Source organism: Pseudophryne corroboree, chromosome 3, assembly GCF_028390025.1.
Source record: "Pseudophryne corroboree isolate aPseCor3 chromosome 3, aPseCor3.hap2, whole genome shotgun sequence".
In the NCBI taxonomy this organism is placed as follows: domain Eukaryota; kingdom Metazoa; phylum Chordata; class Amphibia; order Anura; family Myobatrachidae; genus Pseudophryne; species Pseudophryne corroboree.
The window spans coordinates 365,836,113-365,863,956 of NC_086446.1; the positions used below are offsets into that span (position 1 = coordinate 365,836,113).

At 44.8% G+C, this 27,844-nt stretch overlaps 1 protein-coding gene and 1 long non-coding RNA gene across 3 annotated transcripts in view; one reads left to right on the plus strand and one right to left on the minus strand.

The window, feature by feature from the left end:
* Positions 1 to 27,844, plus strand: part of LOC135055610 (uncharacterized) — a 124,487-nt gene that overhangs the window by 80,210 nt on the left and 16,433 nt on the right. The window contains exons 2-3 of the long non-coding RNA XR_010243784.1: positions 9,520 to 9,613; positions 23,354 to 23,386. This is a non-coding gene — a long non-coding RNA (uncharacterized LOC135055610). The remainder of the gene's footprint in view (positions 1 to 9,519; positions 9,614 to 23,353; positions 23,387 to 27,844) is intronic.
* Positions 1,849 to 27,387, minus strand: LOC135055609 (lysozyme C-like). Of its 2 annotated transcripts, none has more exons than XR_010243783.1 (4): positions 27,238 to 27,387; positions 6,677 to 6,823; positions 5,046 to 5,121; positions 1,849 to 2,003 (listed from the first exon to the last, which is right to left on the minus strand). XR_010243783.1 is itself a non-coding variant. In XM_063959850.1 (4 exons), exons 1-4 carry the CDS (start codon positions 7,063 to 7,065, stop codon positions 1,943 to 1,945), a joined length of 309 nt encoding a protein of 102 aa, XP_063815920.1. In that variant the 5' UTR covers positions 7,066 to 7,162; the 3' UTR covers positions 1,849 to 1,942. The 2 variants fall into 2 exon arrangements, 1 of the variants encoding a protein (XP_063815920.1); XM_063959850.1 differs by lacking the exon at positions 27,238 to 27,387 and adding an exon at positions 7,041 to 7,162.

Genomic DNA, 27,844 nt, shown 5'->3' on the forward strand with positions numbered 1-27,844 from the left:
CCTTTTTACAATTACAGCAGACAGCGTCCCCGTTTTTACACATTACGGCAGACAGTGTCCCCCTTTATTCACATTGCGGCAGCCAGTCCCATTTTTTACACATTGCGGCAGCCAGACCCCCTTTTTACACATTGCGGCAGCCAGTCCCCTTTTTACACATTGCGGCAGCCAGGACCCCTTTTTACACATTGCGGCAGCCAGGACCCCTTTTTACACATTACGGCAGCCAGTCCCCCTTTTTACACATTACGGCAGCCAGTCCCCTTTTTTACACATTGCGGCAGCCAGGCCCCCTTTTTACACATTGCGGCAGCCAGGCCCCCTCTTTACACATTGTGGCAGCCAGTCCCATTTTTTACACATTGCGGCAGCCAGTCCCCTTTTTACACATTGCGGCAGCCAGTCCCCTTTTTACATATTGCGGCAGCCAGGACCCCTTTTTACACATTGCGGCAGCCAGAACCCCTTTTTACACATTGCGGCAGCCAGTCCCCCTTTTTACACATTGCGGCAACCAGGACCCCTTTTTACACATTGCGGCAGCCAGGACCCCTTTTTACACATTGCGGCAGCCAGGACCCCTTTTTACACATTGCGGCAGCCAGGACCCCTTTATACACATTGTGGCAGCCAGGCCCTCTTTTACACATTGCGGCAGCCAGTCCCCCTTTTTACACATTGCGGCAGCCAGTCCCCCTTTTTACACATTGCGGCAGCCAGGACCCCTTTTTAGAGAGAGAGAGAGAGAGAGAGAGAGAGAGATACTTACCATCTCCCCGCTGACAGGCTCCTCGTGCAGCTCCCTCGGTGCAGGCAGTGGAGAAGGAGGAGGAGGGAGGGGGACTGGAGCCGCAGAAGCGCTATGTTATTGCCCGGCAGCCAATACGGAAGGAGAGGGGGATGCTGCAGCGGCGCTTACTACAAATGAAATAGCGCTGCTGCGGCTCCCTGCTCCCCCTCCCTCCTCCTTCTCCGCTGCCCGGCGCTGATGTCTTCTCTCTTCACAGCGCGGCGCATGGCGCAGACTTCAAAGGCGGCATGTTATGAGTCAATTTGACTCATTATATGCCGCTGGCCGTGCGCCCTCAGGGCAACTGCGCTGTGTGCCAAGCCCACTTGGCACACACGTAGTTACGGCCCTGTGCAGGGGGGGGGGGGGGGCAGATATAACATGTGCAGAGAGAGATAGATTTGGGTGTGGTGAGTTCAATCTGCAATCTAAATTGCAGTGTAAAAAAAAGCAGCCAGTATTTACCCTGCACAGAAACGAAAAAACCCAGCCAAATCTAACTCTCTCTGCAAATGTTATATCTGCCCCCCTGCAGTGCACCTGGTTTTGCCCAACTGCTAAAAAATATCCTGCTGCGATCGACTTGGAATTACCCCCATAGTGCAATAATTTGTCATGCTGGGCAACTACATCAAAAGTCTTTCCTTCTAGCCAGTCCCTACACTGACACAAGGTATTACTCAGATTGTATACACAAACTATACTTTTTCATGGGTTTGTTTCTGCCAACTCATTGGTTTAAAGAGGCAGAACCTCATCCAAGCATATCAGTTATTGGGCACCTGGGGAATTACCTGACAAGAATTGGCTTACATGTGGATGGGGTGCAAGAGAAAGTGTGACCACAAAGTTGTATTATATAAACAATAGGCTTTGATCCACGACACTCACTGATCTTCAGCCTGAGGTATATGACCACATCATTAATTTAAATAAATAAAATAAAAATCATAAATTGTGCTCTGATCTGTAATATTTATGGAATGCTTTCTTTTAAAAACCCAATGTTGCGTAAACTATTAAATAACAGAAAGTCACAAAGATCATTGATGCATAATGTTTATTAGGTTATATCATCCACAGAAGAAAGTAGAAGATGACAAGGATAGTAGAATCTGAATCTCTTTGTCAGTTTCCATTCAGTGGGTTCAGCTAACATCCTTGTGTATATAATGTGAGATCTTTACCCTGACAATTGGCTACCCATTCAGGCCTTTGGGAAAGAGGGAAAAAAATTAATTTGAGTAAACAATAATTCAAAGAGATTAGCCCAGTGATGCAGCCAAGGATACACCTTAGTTACTATAATCCATACTCCACGTTACCAGTGATGCTCAGGGAGAGTTGCCTTGCACCATGTAGGAAAAATTAAGATGTTTCCCCCAAAACATTTTTTAAAATTAGGGATTCACATGCAGTAGAGGTACTTTTAGGAGAAAAATGATGAGCTTGTTGTAAATGCAGATCTAGACATCTGATCTAATATACTGTAGGAGCAATTTGGTTGTGACATGAGATAGATAACTTTCCCATTCTTTGCCATCCTTCTGTTGCTAATTAGTCAATTATTTGTGCTTAAATGTTCTCAACAGGAACAAGTTTCACAATCAAGGCTTTTGGTGATGTTTTAAGAGTATAACACATATTTTTTTTCACTAATATGTTTTCTTTGCTGTTGATAATCTAGAGTTTATTTGTGAGACTTGCATTGAAAAGGCACAGAAACAGTCTTGATGCTGACTTATGGGCATACTTGCCTACCTGACCCTCTCCATGAGGGAGAAAATGCTCTGTTCCTGGACTTTCCTGGTAATGTATGATTGCCATCACCTGTGGTGAAACACCTTTCTTATCAATTTACTAGCTGACCACAGGTGATGGCAATCATACATTACCAGGAAAGTCCAGGAACAGAGCATTTTCTCCCTCATGGAGAGGGTCAGGTAGGCAAGTATGCTTATGGGCCTGATTCAGATATGTATATAAATGCAATTTACAGGGCCTAATTCCGATCTGATCACTCCTCTGCAAAAAGAGGTCTGCAATCAGATAGTCGCCGCCCTGAGAGAGTGAAAATTCACCCCGTTAGAGTGTGCGAATGCATGTGTACACCATGCAAAAACTTCGTCTGACAGCGGACAGCTGCAAATCTGTTCGCAACTCACTCACCATCTAATGATTTCTCCAGTGTGTGCAGTCTGTGCGCAGCCCAAGACTTACTCCTACAGTGCGATACAAACAGGCTAATGGGGGCCGGAGCTGTCATCACAAACTCTCCCTGAAAGCATTTGGGAACGACTGCGTTCTTGCTTTCACTCTCAGAAAATGGCCAGTTACCACCCCCAAATGTCTCCTTCCTGTCAAACATCTTGTTGCTGTTTGGCGACACACATGCGCATTGCAGAGCATACGCATGCGCAGTCATTCAATAATTGGCTGCTGTGTGATTTCGCACAACAGCAATCAGGTCTGAATTAGGCCCACAGTACGCACATTTCTGGTGATTTTTTATCTGTGCATGCGCAGGATCAGCAGTGCGCATGTGCAGATCTGTGGATGCGACAGAGGTCTCAGTGCCAGCAATTTACGCCCATTGATGGGACAGCGGCAGAGAGCATTCTCAATCACAGGCGATTGTCTCCCGCTTTTTGAGGTGTACCAAGTTCAGTGTCTGCATCTTCTGATGCAGCTTCACTTGCCCTCGAAAGCATGAATATCCTGACCATCCTGAGTAACCTGAGGGTTACTCAGATGACTGATGTTCAAGCTGAGGGTCCAATGCTGCATCTTCGGATACAGCAGCAGACCACAGAAACCAACAGGAAGCGTCTAAGTAATTATACAAGACACCTCCTGCGGCATTTACACATTTTAGCTCATCCGCTATGTACAAAGACACAGCAGCTCTGAGTTAGGTCCTCTGACCTATATAGTTCGAGCATTCATTCTAACTAATCCTTCCATTCATTTAGAAGAAAATAACAAATCCGCATACCTACAATCATAGGCGTGCGCAGGACATTTTATTAGGGGGTGCACGATTAGAAGGGTGTGTTTAGCACTGCCTATTGGGCATGTCTAGCGCCACCTATCAGGCGTGTCTACCACCACATATTAGCACTCAATGCAAACTAATAATGTAGAGAATTGATGCACGGATATAGATAGATAGATAGATAGATAGATAGATAGATAGATAGATAGATAGATAGATAGATAGATAAAATCTGTTTAATATATGTTACATTTGTATATTTTATTACCATAGATTATATCCTAATCTCTCGAAATATATATTGATATTGAATTTGAACTTGTCCTCCTCCAAGAAGAACGCTGTATTCTGTGGCGTTGGCACATGATGAGGAGAGAGAGCGTGGGTGGGAGCATGCACGCGGCATGACATCATCACGACACATCCCACAGGTTAGAGGAACTGGGAGTAGGATTACATCAGTGATGCTGCACCCATACAAATGAATGACAGCCAGACTGAGCGGAGGGGGTGGCGGGCGCTATGGGTGGGAGAACAAAAATGAGCACACTCGGCGATCGCCGATACTGCAGCAGCAGCAGGCGTGTGTGAGGGGGTGACAGACATTAGGGGGTGCCTGTGCGTACCAGGCACCCCTCCTGCGCACGCCTATGCCTACAATACCTTCTAGTTATGATCTAGTACCATGGATTTTATCATATGAAGCAATCATTTTGTTCATTTAATTTTGGGATTGTATATAAGGGATGGGAACAGAATATGCAGCATGGTTTCTGAGCCGGTTTGAAACCGCAGCACGCTGTCAGATGTTTTGGCCTCCAACTCACTGAATATACTACCTACTTTACTAGTCTGGTGGGTGAATCTCAAACCATCGCTCATATGTGGCCTTTAGAAATGATCATACTGCTGGTAGTTTCATCCAAAATGCCACAAAACTGCTGCAAAGGTATCTGGCCAATCAGATGAGGAGGAACTGTACATTTATTATGTAGGCAATCATTCTGCATAGAAAAATATCTTATGGAAGCAATTATAATTTAATGAATATATTTGGGGGCCAAATCAATGTATAATCAGTTTAATTGTCCAATATTGTTTATGAATTGTCCATATTAATCATTGCTAATATTGTAAATTCATGTATATCCAAGGCGGGCAAAACAGTGAATTTTTATGTTAACATAAGTGTTGCCAAAAACAATAAATTAGTAATTTTTTTTTTTTTTCAACACTTTGTAAAACATATAGTATACATACCAAGCCGTAAATCCTTGGAGTTTGTTGATTTTGATAGCACATTGTATATCATCATTTAGGTTTGAATCCTGTAAGTCTAGAAGAAAAAGGAAAACATAATACATCTCCTCCATATGTTTGTTATTAGCACCTTTCTGCTACAACTGAAAATTAGATTATTGAGACATCATTATTAAAGGGGTATAATAGTCTGGATGCTTTTAGTTAAATAACATAAAAAAATAGTTTTAAAAGGCAATTTATATTTACTATTTCTGGTGCTGTTTCTGAGGGTATGATAGAGGGCTGGGACTGATATGCCAGTGGTCGGAATGCTAGCGATCAGAATATCGATTGTGACATCCCGATGTTGAGAATCCTGAAAAGAGAAAGGTAAGTATACTTACCTTCCCCCAATGTTCCCTAACCCTCCCTTCCAGCAGCCTAAACCTAAACCTTCTCTAGATGGTGCCTTAATTGTGCATCTCAGAATCCCACTGTGGCTACTGTAATGGGAGAGACTAAAGGTGGGTACACACTGGCCGATATATCGGCCGTTCTCTTGAACGCCCGATGTATTGCGGGTCTATCGGCCAGTGTGTACGGCCGATACGTCTGTGAACTCCGTCGTTCACTGACGTATTGCGCCGGCCCAGCAGCACATGCTGCGGTGGCCGGCGGTGATTGACATCTGAACTTGGTGGGCGTGTGTACACGTTCGCCCAGTTTATGTCATCAGTCCCCGATGGATCGGCCAGTGTGTATGCTCAACACACTGCTCGATCCGTCCATAGATATATCTGGCGATCAATTGATCAGCAGATATATCTTCCAGTGTGTACCCACCTTAAGGTATATGCTGCCAATTAGAAATGACTGTCGATCATCTAATCAACAGAGCATATTTTGTACTGGGTGTCGAGAACCCGCAAGTTACACCCGCTGACAGGAGCAAATACATCTTTGATGTGGTCTACATGAGCTTCTTTTACACTCGTATCTTACTTTGCTAATGCTTGTGCGCCCTATCCATGCCCCATTCCATCTTTCTAAGCATAAGGAGATTTGGGGGTTGATTGAATTATACATGCATATAAGCACAAATACAGTAGGCTGGTTTCTCCTAGTACCTCCATACAGTAGGTTGCAAACAGAAATCATTCATCTTAGAATATATTCACAAATCAAAACACTCTTGTAATCAAAAAATGAGTCAGACTCTACATATGTACTGTATGGATGCATAAGATCTTTTTTTGGCAAAAAATAAACTTACAATGATCAACATATATATGTGTGTACAGTATGTGTAATAAAACTGCAAGGGTTGTGTTTATATATATATTCATCTGGCTCCCTATCTTACCAGGTCCTCACAGCTACTCTTTTATTATTTCTTACTATATTATTAGTCATGATTGTCATTTGTTCTAGCTGATTATACAGTATTGCAGATAATGTTGATACTTTATAAATATTATGGAGAGAGAATAATAATAATAATAATAATAATAATAATAATATATGTCCTAGTTACTTATGACACACACTAGATTTTGCTAAGCTAAAGGGGCATGCTAGAATTGGTGCCCTGGCTGGCAGTAGACTTGTGACCTGGTTTTGGAACTTGGAATACTGAGATATATGCTTACATGAACATGGCATATCGCAAAGGTTCTTGCTTCCGCATTTTTCATTTTGACACCATTCCTCATCGCCAATCTGGAAGATGCCATAACGCCCAGGACTTTTCTGATTAAGAATGTTAAACTGACTGGCATGCTCAGCTATGCACATAACTGCAGAGAAAGAGAGAAAGAGAGAGAACAAGTGCACAGATTGTTAAACTAAAGCAACTTTTAGATAATAAATATGAGCAAACAGATGCTACATGCTGTAGTAATGGGACATTGCAGAAAAATACAAAATATTAAAGATACACAAAAATCTGAGCATAATAAAAGTAAATGATTGAAATACAATTAGATAAAAATGCAAAGTAGATAATATACTCACAGTTTGCAAGAAGATCATCGGTCATCTTAGTGTTTTTGAGTAAATTGTAGACAATGCATCGCTCAGAAGAGCATTGACCTGCTGCCCAGCTGCTAGTAGCCAGGGTTGCTATTATGAGCACAATAATGATCTTCATCTTGAGGTGTTGTGAGGGTAACATTTTACACCGCTCATATTTATAGTCCAAAGATGTGTCAACACAATACACTCACTGTGTGCCAGCCACTAACAAAACAATGGATGTAAAGCCCTCAGGCAAATATGAGCATTGTATTGTTACAAGGATTTGTTAAACAAAAAAAAGTATCATCCCTCTCCTCTGAAACATTGGGTCATCTTTCCAATTATATTTAGAAAGATGACACAAAAAGTAGATATCAAAGGCTCTGGCACAGTATCTGAATCTTTGATTTCATTGCGCTGCGCCATCATATAACCTGAAAAATGTCACCACAGGCACATAATATAGGGTAGGTAATCCACTGCATTGATCCATATACTGTAGGTGTATTCTGGGTGCAGGGTGTGCTTAGCGAGGCCACCTACAGCAAGCCCGATATACCACCAATTCTAAACTGATGCAAAAAGCCAAGCTTTTTCAGGACTGTAAAATGATTTTTCCCTATGGAAAGCAAGTAACACCTCTGTGAGTGTGCCCCCTCCACTCCTTTATCTCATTCCAATAAGCTTCTACTGTACTTCAAAGTTTAGTTTATACATAACCACACAAGCAGAACATCATAGTGCACTCTTTCCCAGCTATGCCAATTAAATATCACAAGGGCCATCTTGTTACATACTGTTGGCGGGATGTAGTAGAGTCTGAGATTGCTGGATGTACCGGTTGCCGGCTTATCCCAGACATTGTTTTAAAGGGGCAATCACTTACAAGGCATAGTTTCAACCTACTGACTGTCTATCTTTATACTGATGACCTTTTAATCTATGGTTGATGTCCATTTGACTAGGGGGTTAAGGAGCTGGCATGGGGCCTTATTCAGAGCTGATTACAATGCTTGCAATCACTCTGAACATGATCTTGCTCAGAGTCTCAATAAAGCAGATCATTTTAGTTAATGTTATGATAATACTTTTTCTGATTCTCTAAACCATTTGCAGATTTGTGGCATTTGGGGAGAAATAAGTCTTTAACAGACCAGTGCCATCATTAAAATGCAGTATGCTGAGAGTGATCATTCCATCAATGGACCTTATACAGGTTGAATTGTAATTACAAAGCTGCTCTTAGCAGTTTTGCATTATGATCCTTAGCAATGCAAATGTAGGAGCAGCTGCATACCACCTCCTTTCTGCATATGCGATTGCTAAAAACTACAATGCTATCGCAGTTCATGATGAAGAATGGTTGCAATGTTCATCTGTGACTGCAGTCTGAGTAAGTCTGACCTTACTTAGACTTGCGGTCGCAGGGAGGCTAGCGGCACCAAGGAAACTGTGACAGCATTGCAGTCCTTGGTATCGCCACTCCCAAAAAATGGCCCCATTTTCCCCAAACGAGGCTGCCTCCACCCCTATACCTACACGCGAATGCATCTGCCTGTCACTCATGCGCACATGTGCAGAACAGGCCCTGATTATAGGGAAACTACAGGTTGGATTGACTATTTGTTCATAAGCCATATGTGGCAGTAACGCTCTATCAGCATCATTTACTAAGCAGTGATAAGACCAGAGAAGTGAGCCAGTGGAGAAGTTGCCCATGGCAACCAATCAGCACTGAAGTAACGTCTATAATTTGCATACTATAAAATTATACAGAGTTGCTGATTGGTTGATGGGGCAACTTCTCCGCTGGCTCACTTCACTACTCTTATCACTGCTTAGTAAATGTCCCCCTATATGTTATATGTCTGCTACTGGCTGCAGCTCCTCTCTTTAGAAATACTGTGCTCCAACAGACTTTATTGGAGCAAGACTCACTGTGCCTTATTTTAGTTTATTTATTTATTTTACCACAGAAATTAACTAAATTGTGTCTTTATTTCAATTAAGAACATGAAAATTGACCCTTCCCCTTAAGGTAATTGTGCAGATGTCATTGTGAATTGTTCTTTCTTCTCCAAATCCAAACTGTCCAAATCAGAAAGCTCTACACAATATGCCTGTAAGTAACTCACCCAAGATTTATTTACGGGAGAAAACAGTCTAAAATATGAAAGCATGACATCTACTGGATACCGAAAGTGTTTCTACCAAATATTGATTATGCATTAAAAGTTATATGGTTTAATACTGTTAATGACAACTTGTAAAGAAAAAGATACAGTGTCCGGTTTATTTCATTCTACATACGCTATATAGATAGGTAGCGCATGAGTTAATTTTAAGATAAATAGTAGTGCAGAAGTTAATTGTATAATAAATAAACTGTGATTGTCATGAATGCGTTGTGTCAGTAACAATATAAATATTTTTAGAACATCCCTTTTAGATTCTGTTTTCTATATTATAATTTCAGAAGGACAGTCCTGTCTCCTCAAGGCACGAGCAGTGGTGATGGGTCAGACCCTATCCTGCTGTCGGAAATTAGGAGAACCCACTGCCTGAATGGGGTAAGTACTGTATGGGAGCAGGAGGGGGATCAGGACAGAACGTATGGGGGATCATGACAGAGTGGAGGGCAGGGCAGGGAGGCTGAGATAGCCCGACATATGCCGAGTCCAATATATTAGTACGGTGTAGACATAAATGGATAAATATGATTATTATTATTATATTTTATTTATAGGGTGCCACAAGTATTTAGCAGTATACAACAGATATTAGAACAATACAGGGTACACAGAACCTAACATTACAGTAACATCAAAACTAAAAAAAGAGCACAGGTAAATATTAGCAACACAGTTCTCAGTACACACTGCAGCCAAGATGAAAGGAAGCAAAAGAGAAGTCTTCATACTACTAGGGGCAGGCAGACACTGGAAGAGATAAACAGTAACGAGTGAGAGGAGATGCAGTTATAGACATTCGCTATGTAGGAGAGAGCTGTAACTGAAGTGTGAGAGAAAAGGGTTGTGAGAACAGGAGGGAAGAGGGCCCTGCCCCCAAGAGCTCACAATCTAGGGGGTGAGGGGAAACAGACAGGTGACATGAGGTGCGAGTAAGCGAAAGGCGGTCTGAAGTAGGAAGTAAGCACGGCATAGATGGCCAAGGCATGAGATAGTGGGTTAGGAGAGTAACCTTCAACTAGGTTATGCTGAAAGGTATGCTTTGATGAACAGGTGGGTTTTCAGTACCCGTTTGAAGCTTTGCAAGGAGCTCATTCCAGTGAAGGGGGGCAGCATGGGTAAAATCTTGGATTCAAGCATGGGATGCAGTGACCAGGATAGAGGTCAGGCAACCGCCATTGGCCGACTGGAGTGGGCAGGAGGGAATATGTAGGAAGATGAGGTTGGAGATGTAGGGAGCAGTGGAGTTGGAGAGGGCCTGGTACGTGAGGGTTAGGAGTTTGAAGAGGATTCTATAGGGAAATGGGAGCCAGTACAGATTTTGTTGAAGAGGAGTGGCATATGTGTAACGGTGGGACAGGAAGATGAGTCGAGCTGCGGAGTTGGGAACATATTGGATTGGAATGAGATGGGAGCATGGAAGGCCAGGGAGGAGAATGCTGCAATAGTCAAACTGTGAGATGACCAGTGAGTGGATAATAAGTTTAGTGGGAAAGGAACAGCCTGAGCCGAGCGATGTTGCATAGCTGGAACTGACAGTATTGAGCCAGAGACTGAGTGTGGAGGGTGATGGAAAGGGAGGAGTCAAGAGTGACACCCAAGCAGAGGAGTAGGGGAACAGGGAGGATGTATGGCATAAGTTGTTATAGGCATTACAGTTTGTGGCATAACGTGTAATGGGCATTACGGTGTGTGTGGCATAATGTGTAATGGCTATTATGGTGTGTGGAATAATGTGTAATGGAAATTACAGGGTGTGGATGGTGCTTTCAATAGTGACAGAGATGTTAAGGAGGGTGGAGATCCTGAATGGGGGAAAGATGATGAGTTTGGTTTTATCCATGTTGAGCTTTAGGGAGCACTCAGACATCCAGGAGGAGATGCCGGAGAGGCAGCTGGATAACCGAGAGAGGACAGAGAGGGAGAGGTCAGGAGAGGAGAGGTATAGTTGCGTATCATCGGCATAAAGGTGGTATTGAAAGCCGAAGGAGCTTATGAGCGCACCCATGGAAAAGGTGTACAGGGAGAAGAGAAGGGGGCTTATGATAGAGCCATGTGGGACACCGATGGGAAGGATGGAAGGGAGTGAGGTGGAGCCAAAGGCAGACACCGAGAAGGAGCGGTTAGTGAGGTAATAGGTGATCCAGGCAAGGACAGTGCTGGAGAGGCCAATGGTCTGGATGGTGTGGGGGAGGAGAGGATGATCTACAGTGTCAAAGGCACCAGCGAGGTCCAGGACGATGAGCAGAGAGAGTGACCCCTGGATTTCGCCAAAAGCAGGTCATTGGTGACTTTGATAAAGGCAGTTTCAGTGGAGTGTTGGGGGCCAGATTTAAGAGGATCAAGGATGGAGTTGTCAGAGAGGTAATTGGTGATCTGGCTGTACACCAGTCTCTCAAGTAATTTGGAGGCAAATGGGAGAAGAGAGATGGGGCAGTAGCTAGTAGGTGAGTAGCAGAGGAGGCAGGAAGGGAGGAGTCCAGGGGGCAGGCGGAGGGGGAGAGGATAAGATGAGGGAGTGGACTTCCTTGTCTGTGGTGAGGCGGAGGGTACACAAGCTGGGATGGCTGGAGGAAGAGTATGGTGGCAGAAGAGGGGCTGACAAGGGGAGATGGGAGGAGATAGGACAGCAGGGTCATGAGACCCAAGATTGTGTCATTGTGATGGTGGGTCTGGGTGTGTGGAGGATAGGAGCAGATGAGAGGGTAAAAGAAAATAGATGATGGTCAGAGAGGGGGAAGGGATAGTTGGAGAAGTCCGATAGATCACAGCGGTGTGTGAAAACAAGGTCAAGGGAGTGGCTGAGACTGTGAGTTGGGGTAGAGGTCAATTGAAATAGGCCAAAGGAAGGAAGAGAGGGCAAGAAGATTATTGGATGCTGGTTTAGTGAAGTCAATAGGGATATTAAAGTCACCGAGAATGATAGAGGGTCCCTTAACTAATCTTATTATTATTATTATTATTATTATTTATTTATTACGTTATTTATATAGCGCACACATATTTCACAGCGCTTTACAGAGAATATTTGCCCATTCACATCAGTCCCTGCCCCAGTGGTGCTTACAATCTATATTCCCTAACACATCTTAAATATTCAATAGCAGAATTAGCACATTGCTGTAAGTTGAGCATGCACCGCTACTCTCAGTAACGGACACTGTGGTTTCTATTACTATGAGGGGATGCAATGCTGCCATATTTACCAATTTCTGAAAGGTGATACATTCCTGCGGTGGAATACAATCCCCCACCCCCCACCACCCCCTCCTCCTCCAGCTACCATCATCTGGATATGGCAGCATCCCACTATAGCCTATGGGTTGCACACTGCAATCTTAGCTAACCCTCCTCAGAAATGGCTGCTATGCATATGTAGTCAGCTGGACCGCACATGCACTGATGCCCTGAAGACCTCACAGCACATTAAAGGGATGGGCTCCTTGTTCCCCTGTCCCTGCTGTGCGTGTTAATACATTCACCTGAAGTGATCACATATTGCACAGCTATCCTGGGTGCTAATATCGTACCCAGGTCGCCTTGAATATGTAATCAATAATAAATGGTCCTCTATGTCCTATGATGATATACTGGGATATCAGTAAAGGTTTAGGGAATCATGTGTACTTGGATTTGTTTGTAATAGTGATTAATAGTGATTAATTTCATGATTTACCTCAATACCAGCACCAACCACAAAGTACAGGGGAGAACCGCTTAGCACATATAAACATAAATTTTCTGATGTATGTAACATATATTATGTGCTGGCTGGTTCCCCAGGGATCAGCAGCGATGTGTGCATTAGGTGCCATGCAGCACCTGGGACTCAGCAAAAGGCATCACATTCATTTTAAGCCCACCCCCAGACTCCCATTGGCTAGCTTTACAGAAGTTTGGCGGGGCTTAGTAGAAAAGCTTGATGCCGTGTACTGAGTCACGGGTGGTGCATAGCACCGAATAAACACAAAGTTGCCAATCCCAGGGGGAACCAGACAGCATATATATTACTGTTATGCACACCAGTGCCTGCAGGAAAGTACTGGTGTCAGAACTGTTATGCACTCCAGTGCCTGCAGGAATGTACTGATGTTTGAACTGTTATGCAAAACAAATGGACTCACAGACAGACTGGGGAATATGACATAACGTACACAGAAGGTGATAGGGTAACAAAATACACACAAGGTGAACAGAGAAGCCCAGAGGCTAAGGAACTGGGTATCTCCCTTGTATTAGAACTGCTCAGATGGGAAAAGCAAGATGTTGTGTTTTAATACGTAGAGAACCCGAAATGCTGTTGCTAAGGGCAACAGCAAAACCCTAAAGGGTTACCAACGGGTGTGGCAGTAAACTCCTTGTTATGAGCCACGGCTGTGGCTCATTCCTGTTTTGCAGTTTTGTTCTGTATTTCATGTTATACTTCTGTTTATGTTCCCCGTGGGTGTCATGGGGTGCTCGGAGCTCACCCTTAAGGAGGGGATACTGTTATGAACCACAGGTAGTGGTTCATTCCTATTTTATGTTATAAAGTTGTCTTGCATGCCAGGATTTCCTGTTGCTCTGTTTTAGAATACTCTTGTCTGCTGCCGCTGGTGAGTCTGTGTAATTGCAGCTTGTTCCCTTGTGTTCAGCCTCACCTGGCTGCTAATTGCATCTGGTCAGTTTGGAATCATGCAACAAGGCAGCTGCATGGGATTATTAATTAGGCCTCTCTGTTATATGCTGGCTGATTGCAGTTCGCAGATGCTGGTGATATTTCTTGGTTTTCAGTCTGCTTGAAGTCTGACCTGGTTCCTGCCAGTCCCTGAGCTCCTGTATAGCAGTGTCTGACTAGCTGCTTCCTGTGTCAGTCCCTGTGTCGATTCCTGTGTCTGATCCCGTGTCCTGCTGTTAGGCGTTCCAGCCCTGAGGTCCCGTGGCTTTGCCTATCCCTGGTCAAGTTCCTGGTTTCCTGGGATCCTCCGGTCTGTCGTTTGGGATTCTGCCTGTCCTCCAGTTCTGGGAGTGTGTGTCGGCATCATTGAGGGTTCCTGTCCGTTTGCCAGTATTCGTACCGGTTCCGTGAGTAGCGGCACTGCCGCGTCCGTTGGCCTAGGCCGCTATATTTCATTATTGTTTCTGTCCCTGGTGTTTTGCAGAGGGTTCTGCTTGTGCTGTCACCGCCGGTACACAAGGGTATTGTGTCGGCGTGTGATCAGCATTTCCTTTGTTGTTATTTTCCTTTGGCGGTTTCTCCGCACATACTTTAGGTTTTTAGTTAGCTTGTAGCCCCTGGCCTGTTTGCTTAGTTAGAGGGCCTCTTGTTATCATCCTGTCTCGGATTTCCCTTTGTCTCTCACTAAGACCGGGGGGCACCGGAGTTGGGAAGACATAATCCGCCTTTCAAACGTGGCTGCCAGGGGCTCAAGAAACCATAGTCTCGCAAGGGATTTCTGACAGCACGGGTGAGACAACAGAGTTAGGGCGCCAGGGGCTATTCCCTTTCCATTCCCCTTTCCCAGCATTACGTCCTGGTGCTCTGGACTCGCTTCATAACATCTCCCTTGTTCTGAGCACCAGGAACCTAACACTCCTTGGTCAGAGATGGAATGATAGACACAAGGAGAGTCTCCACAATCCTAATTCTCACTTGCAGTGCACAGGTTCAGCTTACTGCCACTAAACTGACCCCTGACACCTAGCACAGTGAGACAGGATTAGACAGGCAAGTCTTAGAATACAGCCGCAAACTTGCTAAGTTCACAGAGTAGTAACAGAACCCCAGCAAGCTAAACGACTGACTCCAGTCTTACTGCTAGGTCTGGATTGGCAGAGTGTAATACCAAATCCCCAGGCCTATTTGCAGTAAGCAACAAACAAATACAAAGCTACACAGTACTGGTTAACTTTCAGGAACTGACTAACCAACAAAGATTCAGCAGCATCTGCTTACCCTGAGAAGAGGCCTTATAAAGCAGGTGCTGTCCACGCCCCACTCAGACCTCACAGACTGTGAGCACAAAAACCAGCACCGGATCCCCTGCCGTGCACAGAGCCTATAACCACTGCACAGCAAAAGACCCGAACCGGAGTATCAGCTGCGCTCAGGTTACTCCGCTAGCACTTGTCTCCCGGTTGCCATGACGACGTGGCAGCACAGGGCAGGAGACCCTAACAGTACCCCCCCTCTGGCGAGGGGTCAAAGAACCCCTACCACCGGGTTTATCGGGGAACTGCGAGAAGAAAGAGCGTATCAGTCTGGGGGCATGAAGATCACAACTGCGCACCCACGACCGCTCCTCTGGGCCATACCCCTTCCAGTGCACCAAAAATGACAGCCGACCCCGAACCACCTTGGAGTCAAGAATCCTTTCAACAACAAACTCCCTCTGGCCACGTATCAGAAGAGGGGAAGGTCTTCCACTGGAAGAAGGATTACTAATCGCCCGTTTTAAAAGGGAACAATGAAATGTTTTATTGATACCCAAAGAACGGGGCAGATCTAACTGAAATGCAACCGGATTGATAACCCTGGTGATCTTATAAGGGCCGATGAACCGGGGGCCTAACTTATGAGATGGCTGTCTCAACTTCAAATTCTTGGTAGACAACCAGACGAAGTCTCCTAATTTGAAGCTGCAGGGTCTTTTCCGCTTATCAAAAACCCTTTTGGTCACTAATGACACAGACACAAGGGCTTTCTTCACTTTCCGCCAAATACCTCTAAGGACCGAAACCACAGAGGAACCACCAGGCGTGGAGTCCAGGGGGTCAAAAGAATTGGCCTTAGGATGATGCCCATACACACAAAGGAAGGGAGAGATCCCTGTAGCAGAGTGAGCCGCGTTGTTATAGGCAAACTCCGCCATGGACAGATGAGCAACCCAGTCAGTCTGACACTTGGAGACATAACACCTGAGGAACTGCTCCAAGGACTGGTTCACCCTTTCAGTCTGCCCATTAGACTGCGGATGGTAGCCTGACGACAAGCTGACAGAAATCTGGAGATCGGAACAAAATGCCCTCCAGAATTTGGCCACAAACTGGGATCCGCGGTCAGAGACCACATCAAGTGGCAACCCGTGGAGACGCACAACATGCAGCATAAATAATTCAGACAGGCGTCTGGCCGATGGCAGCCCAACCAGTGGAACGAAGTGCGCCATCTTCGAAAACCTGTCAACGACAACCCAGATGGCTGTCATCCCCGAGGATTTGGGCAAGTCCACCACAAAATCCATTGAAATGTGGGTCCATGGCTTAGATGGGATAGAGAGTGGATGTAATGGGCCAACAGGAACCCCTCTAGGAGTCTTATTTCGGGCACAGATGTCACATGCCCGAACCCACTGATCCACATCCTTAGCCACCGAGGGCCACCACACCGCCCTAGATAGCAACTCCCGAGTTCTGGCAATACCCGGGTGACCTGCCGACTTCTTGGCATGGAATTCCAGGAACACTCGCTGTCTTAACCTAGGAGGCACAAACAAAAGACCTACCGGAAGGTCTGGAGGAGCCTGCTCCTGTGCTCTAAGGACTAATGATAAGAGGTCCTGGGTAATGCCCACTTTAATACATGATGGGGAAACAATGGGCAACGGCTCCTCGGTGGTCTCCTGGATTGGAGCAAAACTCCGCGAGAGCGCATCAGCCTTGATGTTTTTTGACCCAGGGCGATATGTTATCAAAAAATTAAAGCGAGCAAAAAACAAAGCCCATCGTGCCTGCCTGGCATTGAGACGCTTTGCTGACTCTAAATATGCCAGATTCTTATGGTCAGTGAGAATTGAGACCACAAACTTAGCCCCCTCAAGCCAGTGTCTCCACTCCTCGAGTGCATCCTTAATAGCCAACAATTCCCGGTTACCCACGTCATAATTCATCTCGGCAGGCGAAAATTTACGGGAAAAGTAAGCACAGGGATGAAGGCGATTATCAGACACTCCCATCTGAGAAAGCACTGCCCCAATACCCATCTCAGAGGCATCCACCTCCACCTCAAAAGGACGCTCTGGATCTGGGTGTCGCAGCACCTTGGCCGAAACAAATGCCCTTTTGAGACGGGCAAAAGCCGCTTTAGCCTCACAAGACCAGTGAGCAACATCCGCCCCTTTCTTAGTGAGTGCCACCAAGGGCGCCACTATAGACGAAAATCCAGCGATAAATCGTCTATAAAAATTCGCAAAGCCCAGGAAATGCTGAAGCGCCTTCAAACTAGTGGGCTGCACCCAATCCAGGACTGCCTGTACCTTGGAACCCTCCATTTGGAAACCTTCTGGGGAGATAATATATCCTAGAAATGCGATTTGCTGAACTTCAAATTCGCACTTCTCCAGCTTCGCCCCAAGCCGGTGGTCTCTGAGTTTCTGGAGGACTAAGCGTACATGCTTCCGATGTTCCTCCAGGGAATGGGAGAAGATTAGGATGTCATCTAAGTATACAACTAAGAATCTATCCAAATATTCCCTGAGCACATCATTCATGAAATCCTGGAAGACTGCCGGGGCATTACAGAGCCCAAAAGGCATCACCAAATATTCATAATGCCCTGAGTGGGTATTAAAGGCAGTCTTCCATTCATCCCCCTCTCTTATTCGGATTAGATTGTACGCACCGCGTAGGTCAATCTTAGAAAAAATGGTGGCAGTACGAAGCTGGTCAAACAAGACCGAAATGAGAGGCAGTGGGTATGAGTTTTTAATCGTGATACGGTTCAATTCCCTGAAGTCGATGCAGGGTCGCAACGAACCGTCCTTTTTACCCACGAAGAAGAACCCCGACCCAACTGGAGACTGTGAAGGTCTGATAAATCCCTTAGCCAAGTTCTCCTGAATGTACTCTGCCATAGCCTGAGTCTCAGGACGTGACAGGGAGTACAACCTGCTCTTGGGAAGCTTAGCATTTGGCAACAAATCAATGGCACAGTCATAGGGGCGATGGGGAGGTAGTACCTCTGCAACTTTTTTGGAGAACACGTCCGCAAAATCTGCATAACACCCTGGCAATCCTGGCAAACTTAGCTGCGAGAGCCTGACTGGAAGGCTCAAGCAACTCCTGAAACAATCAGTACCCCAACTAAGAATCTCCCCAGAGACCCAATCAAATTGAGGATTGTGGGCCCTTAACCAGGGTAACCCCAACACCAATGGGGCAAAAGTACAGACAGTCACATAAAAGGACAATTTTTCAGAGTGTGTGGCTCCAATAAACAAAGAAATCTGGCTAGTGCAAGAGGTAATTTTACCTTGGGATAATGGTTCCCCGTTTAACCCACAAATCTCAATTTCCGATGCCAAGGGTACTAAGGGAACAGAGTGTTTCAGGGCGAATTGGCGGTCCATAAAAACCCCGTCGGCCCCACTGTCCACAAAGGCCTCAGTCTTGACAGTTTGACCGAGGATCTTCAAGGTCACCGGAATGATAAAAGTCTTCTTGGGAAATTCTGACTTCTGGCCTGACAGGATATTTCCCATCACCCTCAGGCCCTGAAGTTTTCCGGCTTTTCTGGGCATGATACTACCACATGACCTTTATTCCCACAGTACAAACACAACCCCTGCTGTCTCCTCCGCGTCTTCTCACGCGAGGAGAGGCGGGTAGCCCCAATCTGCATAGGCTCCTCTGAAAATTCCTCAGAGTCTGAGGTTCCCTTGGGAAGGAAGGAAATCTCAGTCTCCCTTTCAAGCCTACGCTCTCTCAGCCGTCTATCCACCCGGATGGATAACTGCATGAGCTGATCCAAGCTATCAGGCAAGGGATATTGTACCAGTTGGTCCTTTATCTGGTTAAAAAGACCTCTTCGGTACTGGTGTCTCAGGGCTGGGTCATTCCACTGGGTATCATGGGCCAACCTCCGAAACTCCGTACAGTAAACCTCAACTGGCCTTCGCCCTTGCTTAAGGATCGAAATCTGAGCCTCGGCTGAGGCCGTCTTGTCAGGGTCATCATACAACATGCCCAGTGCCGTAAAAAAAGCATCAACACTTTTAAGCGACGGACAGTCAGGCTGCAACCCATATGCCCAGACCTGTGGGTCTCCTTGTAGCAAGGAAATCACTATGCCCACCCACTGAATCTCCGACCCAGAAGACTGAGGCCTAAGCCGGAAGTATAGCTTGCAGCTCTCCTTGAAACAAAAGAACTGCGAGCGATCTCCAGAAAAACGATCCGGGAGATTTACTTTCGGCTCCTTAACCCCTGCAGGTGCTGCTGCTGCGGGAGCTCCGCCAGCAGCCTGGGAGGTGTGCATTTTAATGGACAAATCATTAAATTGTCGAGTCAGGACCTGCACCTGATCGACCACCTGTTGCAACGTATTTTGAGGGGTATGCTCCATATTCCCACAAAATTTCAACAGGAGTATTAGGCTGCTGAATATGTTATGCACACCAGAGCCTGCAGGAAAGTACTGGTGTCAGAACTGTTATGCACTCCAGTGCCTGCAGGAATGTACTGATGTTTGAACTGTTATGCAAAACAAATGGACTCACAGACAGACTGGGGAATATGACATAACGTACACAGAAGGTGATAGGGTAACAAAATACACACAAGGTGAACAGAGAAGCCCAGAGGCTAAGGAACTGGGTATCTCCCTTGTATTAGAACTGCTCAGATGGGAAAAGCAAGATGTTGTGTTTTAATACGTAGAGAACCCGAAATGCTGTTGCTAAGGGCAACAGCAAAACCCTAAAGGGTTACCAACGGGTGTGGCAGTAAACTCCTTGGTCAGAGATGGAATGATAGACACAGGGAGAGTCTCCACAATCCTAATTCTCACTTGCAGTGCACAGGTTCAGCTTACTGCCACTAAACTGACCCCTGACACCTAGCACAGTGAGACAGGATTAGACAGGCAAGTCTTAGAATACAGCCGCAAACTTGCTAAGTTCACAGAGTAGTAACAGAACCCCCGCAAGCTAAACGACTGACTCCAGTCTTACTGCTAGGTCTGGATTGGCAGAGTGTAATACCAAATCCCCAGGCCTATTTGCAGTAAGCAACAAACAAATACAAAGCTACACAGTACTGGTTAACTTTCAGGATCTGACTAACCAACAAAGATTCAGCAGCATCTGCTTACCCTGAGAAGAGGCCTTATAAAGCAGGTGCTGTCCACGCCCCACTCAGACCTCACAGACTGTGAGCACAAAAACCAGCACCGGATCCCCTGCCGTGCACAGAGCCTATAACCACTGCACAGCAAAAGACCCGAACCGGAGTATCAGCTGCGCTCAGGTTACTCCGCTAGCACTTGTCTCCCGGTTGCCATGACGACGTGGCAGCACAGGGCAGGAGACCCTAACAATTACATACATCAGAACAGGTATGTTTATATGTGCTAAGCGGTTCCCCTGCACTATATGGTCAGAGCTGCAGCTGCCATTGCAATCCTGAGGAAGCCTGCACAAGGCGAAACTAGTTGATTGCAGAGATACTGATCCCGAACAGAGCCTCATCAGTGCACTCAGCAAACTGCTCAGTAAACTCCGCCGGCGGACACCCAGCAAACCTGACCGATCTCTGCAGCCAAGAGGACGAGAAGCCCCATAAGCCGTGACAACTTGACGCAATAAGTATTTACCAGCACCCACCTCCACACAAGCCATCCCAACATCCATTCACTGGCAGCGTGTGTTTCAATGAACATCTACTTTCTGGCATGAGGGTCTGACAGTGCAGAAAAAGCACACCGACCACTTAATAGGCTTTGGGGCAACGAACTACAACCAGGAAACTTACAAATAATGTTACTATTACACAAAGTGACGGAGTGGGTAAGACGCAAACAGCGCATCACCCTCACATATGTACCTTAATGACTATTAACTGATGTTTATTCTGAGCCACCTCAAGTGATCACACTTAATTGACTTTAATTACTGTGCACTAGAGGACAAGCTTTGGAGTAAGGAAAACTTTGTGATTTCAATAACAGGCATCCAGATCTCCAAAGTATTTTTTTACTTCAATTAACTTTACCTTTCTATATATGTGGGTTATGTGTTTTTGTTTGTGGATTAGTTTGTCTACCGGTACCAGGAACACTCTCCGCAAATAGCAATTATACCCAAGAAATTCATTTTTAAGACCAGTAATAATAACAAAAGTCGGGTCTAGGCTCACATCATTTACTTGCCTTAGAACAGACCTTAGAAATTCCACAATGCCACATAGGGGGTCATTCCGAGTTGTTCGCTCGTTATTTTTTTCTTGCAACGGAGCGATTAGTCGCTAATGCGCATGCGCAATGTCTGCAGTGCGACTGCGCCAAGTAAATTTGCTATGCAGTTAGGAATTTTACTCACGGCATTACGAGGTTTTTTCTTCGTTCTGGTGATCGCAATGTGATTGACAGGAAGTGGGTGTTTCTGGGCGGAAACTGGCCGTTTTATGGGTGTGTGCGAAAAAACGCTACCGTTTCTGGGAAAAACGCGGGAGTGGCTGGAGAAACGGAGGAGTGTCTGGCCGAATGCTGGGTGTGTTTGTGACGTCAAACCAGGAACGACAAGCACTGAACTGATCGCACTGGAAGAGTAAGTCTCGAGCTACTCAGAAACTGCACAGAGAAGTCTTTTCGCAATATTGCGAATCTTTCGTTCGCAATTTTACTATGCTAAGATTCACTCCCAGTAGGCGGCGGCTTAGCGTGTGCAAAGCTGCTAAAAGCAGCTTGCGAGCGAACAACTCGGAATGACCCCCATAATTTTAAGCTGTTTTGTGATTGTGTACAAGAAATAAACCCTCTTTTAAAACAAGAATTGTGTGTCTATCCACGGTAGCACTAGGAGTACACCCCTCTTTTATGTATACTGCAGCTGCCATTGGTCATAGACACTGTTGTGGTCCCAAAGTCCATCATAGTTACCCATCGTAATTTGATTAATAAAATATTAATATGATAAATAGTTTATTCTGTTCTATTGGGGCAGGGATTGGTGTATTTATAAATTTTAGCCTCATGCTGTTATAGTATTTACTACTAAAAGTTGTACACATAATTAATAAAATAGATCAAAGGAAATGCTAATTGTATTTTCATGTAAGGAAAAAAGGAAAATGTTATTGTTATAAAAAAAATTCAATTGTAGTTTTTTACTATTTTTCATTATACTCAATATAATGATATTATACTCCTTTAATTATTGAATTAATCTGCCCGATTTTAATATCTTTTTATGATTTTGAGTGCTGAAAGTTACATTAGAGACTGACAATATACAATTTTGGAACTAATTAGGGTTTTACTGACTTCTAATTCAAGGCACTCAGTGAATAATTTATTCATTCTAACATCACTGCTTGAGCTGCTGACTAATATGATTATATATAGTCAATGCATATTAGTAGATTTGCCTATATTTGCTTTCTTTAAATGGACTTACTACAATTAGTCTAAGTTCTCCTTCGTCTCCTATTTGTCTACTAAAATTTTATTATTATTATTATTATTATTATTATTGTTATTATTATTATTACCTACCCATACAGGCTGTTTCTCTGCTTATTAAACTTTTTTTCAATAGTCTAGTATGGGGATACATTTCATTTGCACAGATCAAAGCTTGAAGATCAGTTGTTCATTGTTTCTATTCAATAAGAAGATGACCAATTCACCTTTCGCAATGTTCTTGCCTTAGGCTATAGTACTACCTGTAGAGGTTTGTATATACAGAACAAGTCATTCTTTTGGAAACAGATAATTCCAACTCAGAGGAACACACTACAATCATTCCAAACAATTGGACAGAGTGATAAAGTTTACAAATTAAGAATTCAAAAAACATATATGGTGGATAGATATAGAGAATAAAAATATATTTCATTAGCCTTGATGTCACTTTTTTTTGGTCAAATTGATAAGGCAGATACAGTACAGAATACTGTTTGTGCTTTATTAAGGCACCTAAGTTAGATATAGTAACCCTCCTCTGCCTCTTATTAAAGTATATATATATATATATATATATATATATATATGTGGGCTACTTATCTATGAAATGTGCCTCCACCCAGGTGTTTAATTAGGGCCTGCCTGGGTAAACCCTATCTATGTAGTATACCTTTACTGTTAAGTGTTTTTATTTCGGAAACCTTCACAATTTACCTTTTACCTGTTCTTCTTTTCTCTTTCAGGACTTCAGGAAGTTTCAACCAACATCAACCACGGTAAGTACATTAGTTGTAGTTTTAATATACTGACTCTTATACATTTAATGTCAAAACATTTGAAATAGCTTTACATAAGTGAGCCATAAATTTCTTTACTACACTCTAATATGTTCTCTAAATTTCTATACATACAATTGTGCATGCAAGTACCAAAAACTTTTATAATGAGTGACTCGGGTACTCTTTAATCTAAAAATATGCGCAGTTGGGGCCCAATACAATAGTTGTAATCCAATTCATATGAGTGATGCTTTTCCTTTACTTTAGATCTGAAATCAATTTCTCCAGCTAAGCATTAGTGCTGACAAATTTCTCCTTCCTCTGTCTGAAGTACTGTATTATATATTACTTTGTATCCAGTGCTGTGCAAAAATGATACTTCCCTGTGAATTGTATCTTTTAGTGGACACAGTGTAGCCTCCTAACTGGCAGCAACCCTCCTGTAGGAATGTGAAAGTTTCTGCTATCTGCTTCGATATTAATCACACCTATAAATAAATATATAGTCTTTAAGTGTGTCCAAGAATTATTCCTTTAAGGTAACTAATTTGTATTAATTAGTCTTGCTCTTTAGCTGGTGCAGTTTCATCACCCTTATGTATATAAATATATATACTTACTATCTCCATCTCCTTAGCGAAAGTGTCTTACTCAGCTCCTGCTAATTGGTCTATTACCTTCTGTGGACTCTTTGTTGATCTATATATCCAGTGCTGGATGGGATATAACTGCACATGTTACGGAAGCTGTGCAAGCTGTACATATATTATTTATTTTCACTTGTAGAATTTACCACCACTATACTTTAGTAAAGCGTCTAATAATATACCCCTTGTATATATCTCAGTTCATAGTCTCTAGTCTCTTAGGGGTTAAATTAGAGCCATGTTAATCATCTCAGGCTTTTTTATTGGCCCTTGCAGTGGTGCGTTTAAATATTAAGGCAGCACTTTTCTACTTATAACAGCTGCCTGCATAGGATTTCCATCAGATAATGTTCCTCAGTTATATGTATAACAATACAGGCGTGACTACTCTAGACTTGGTACTGGCTATTGCCACCTTGAGCTATTACTTGCTGACCTCAGGTTAATTAAGGCAAAGTGCCTATTACAGTTTGTGGTGCGGTTTGTAGTGTAAATAATTTAGTTGTCACTTACACCTCTCTTGCTGCGCTGCAGTAGCTGTGTGGTGCTCCCCCGACTCCTCCCCTGGCTCTCTGATAGGCTTGCACTAGATGGCTGTGATTCTGCTGCTGACAGCTCCGCTATACTACTTTGTCCGGCCACTGGTCACACCGGACCAGCTCAGCTTCTACTAGCTCTCTCTTGCTCCCGCTTCAGCTGCTTCCCGTTGCTCTACCCCACTGGCTGCTCTGGTGGGCTGCAGGCTCAAAGCTCCCAATTCACCTTGCCTCAGCAAGCATCTATCAAGAGAGCGGCACCTCTCACTCCGCTAGCCATCTCCTGTCTCAGGTATACCTAGTGTCGGTATGCTAACCGTCACAGCAGCGCCGCTGTATGTTTACAGCATACAGCTCTTATCAGTGGCGCACTGGAGACAGAGGTGCATACGCTAACTAGGGGAACAGCAGACTGCCTGTCCACAAGCTGGGAGCATCTTTTATATGCTCTCCTTACCGGCTTGCGGGTCCCCTTCTGCACACGGCACCACTTACCACCGGCCGCGCGGATCCTCTCCGCTACCAAGGCCGGTTCTAGGGATTTTAGCGCACCACACAGTAAAGGTTCTCTCCATGAAGGGAAACTAGATGCTATGCATCTAGTTCCATTCACAGCGGGGGGCAGCAGCAGGGGCAGCGGGACAGAGTGGGCAGCAGGGGGCACAGCAGCAGCGGATCTTGCCATGGTGCGGCGCCCTCCGGAAGGCGGCGCCCCGGGCAAAAGTCCTTCTTGCCCGGGGCAATATTCGCCACTGTCCGCTACACACAGCCTCCAACACTTACTGGCGCGTGGGTCCCTCTCCTCTGCACACAGCCCTCTCTCTCTGCACACGGCCCCAACCACCGACACGAGGACCCCCCTTCTCAGAATGGCAGCAGCAGCAGCATTAATATTAACTTTCAGCACTCTCCCTTACTTATTTTAGAATGTGTACAAAAACGCACATCCCCTCCATTGTACCATCACAACCCCTCTTTCTATTCCACAAATACATTTATACACATATATATTATTTCATATATATATATATATATATATATATATGTAAATATATATAAATATATACACACAGTTCATTATCATGTATACATTACTATATACGTAAATAGATGCATTTTATCCATATATATACTTTTTAACAAAGAAATATATAAACTAATCATATCAATTGATTCTCCCATATTTGCCTTTACATATTCATAGGCTTAAATTAATATTAGGCTACAATATCTTAAAACTTTATCAGTAAAAAATAACACTGGTTTGTCACAAATCCAGGATTACTGTGGATAGTCTGGAAATCAGAGTACAGATAATCCCAGATGGGCCGCATCCGGTATACATATATATTTTTTTGTTGAAAGACAACCTCGCCTCTGCAAGGCCGGCCCTTTCTACTCCCGCATACCTCCTCCTCCTCTGCAGTACAGCATCAGCATGGCTGCAGCCAGGGCTGCCAGCAGAAATTGTGGGGCCCGGGACTGACATATAAGGCAGCCCCCCCCCCCCCCCCCATCCACCACCCAGTGCCAGATACAGAAATTACCCCACAGTGCCTGCCAGATATGCACCCAATGCCAGATACAGAAATGTCCCCCACAGTGCCTGACAGATATGCCCCCAGTGCCAGATATACCCCCAGTGGCAGATAAAAAATGCACCACAGTGCCTGCTAGATATGCCCCCAGTGCCAGATATGCCCCCAGTTCCAGATACATATATGCCCCCAGTACCAGATATGCCACCAGTGCCAGACACAGAAATACCCCCACAGTGCCTGCCAGATATGCCCCCAGTGCCAGATAGAGAAATACCCCCACAGTGCCTGCCAGATATGCCCCCAGTGCCAGATACAGAAATACCCCACAGTGCCTGCCAGATGTGCCCCGAGTGCCAGATACAGAAATGCCCCCACTGTGCCTGCCAGATATGCCCCCAGTGCCAGATATGCCCCCAGTGGCAGATAAATAAATGCCCCTACAGTGCCTGCTAGATATGCCACCAGTTTCAGATACATATATGCCCCCAGTACCAGATATGCCCCCAGTGCCAGATACAGAAATGCCCCCACAGTGCCTGCCAGATATGCCCCCAGTGCCAGATACAGAAATACCCCCACAGTGCCTACCAGATATGCCCCCAGTGCCTGATACAGAAATACCCCACAGTGCCTGCCAGATATGCCCCCAGTGCCAGATACAGAAATACCCCCACAGTGCCTACCAGATATGCCCCCAGTGCCAGATATGCCCCCAGTGCCAGATACATATATGCCCCCAGTGCCAGATATGCCCCCAGTGCCAGATACAGAAATGTCACCACAGTGACTGCCAGATATGCCCCCAGTGCTAGATACAGAAATGTCCCCACAGTGCCTGCCAGATATGCCCCCAGTGCCAGATATGCCCCCAGTGCCAGATACATATATGACCCCAGTGCCAGATATGCCCCCAGTGCCAGATACAGAAATGCCCCCACAGTGCCTGCCAGATATGCGCCTAGTGCCAGATACATATATACTACCCAGTGCCAGATATGCCCCCCAGGGCCAGGTACACATGTCCTCACACTACCCCCCCTTCAGAGAATAATCCCTTACCTTTTATATTATATTGCCAGCCCTGGGCCCCCTTCTCACAAACACACAGTCACGGACATACTTACCTTTCCAAATCTGTCCTCTCTGCTCTATCTCACCCACGCTGTCTGCTGCTGGCCTCCTCTTGTCTCTAGCTCTTCAGCACCACTGCTCCTCTTCACCCGACACTGTGTGAACCGCGTTCTGTAGCTGCTGCAGCAGCAGAGAGCAGCAGAGAGTTATGAATATCCGGGGGGAGCTGCTGGCTGTGTATGCTTGGCCACAGCAGCTCCCTCCGTCCTCACTCAAAGTGCCATCCATCTGCTCCCGCCTCCCAGTCTCAGCCCCTGGTATGTATAAAATATATAGTTTGTACTGTATATGAAGTTTGTGTGTGTATGTGCTGCACTCACACTCATACAGGAAACATGATATTAAATGCTTCTACGTTTTGGTTTTATCAAAAAACTGTTGTCAGGAATTCAAACATTAAAGAGGTCTTACCTTAAATACATTTACATATTTTCACATACTTTCAAATTTAAGGTAAGATCTTTTCAATGTTTGGATTCCTGACAACAGTTTAATAAAAACAAAACGTAGAAGCATTTAATATCACGTTTCTTGTATGACCGTGAGTGTCATCATCATTGCAATCTACTTTAAATTTACATCGGAAGGCACTATATATAT

Coding starts and splice junctions, on each gene's coding strand:
- LOC135055609 (XM_063959850.1), bottom strand. CDS start 7,065: ATGACCGATGATCTTCTTGCAAACT. Junction 6,824..7,040: donor CGATGATCTTCTTGCAAACT/GTGAGTATATTA, acceptor CTTTCTCTGCAG/TTATGTGCATAGCTGAGCAT. Junction 5,122..6,676: donor TTGCGATATGCCATGTTCAT/GTAAGCATATAT, acceptor TTTTTCTTCTAG/ACTTACAGGATTCAAACCTA.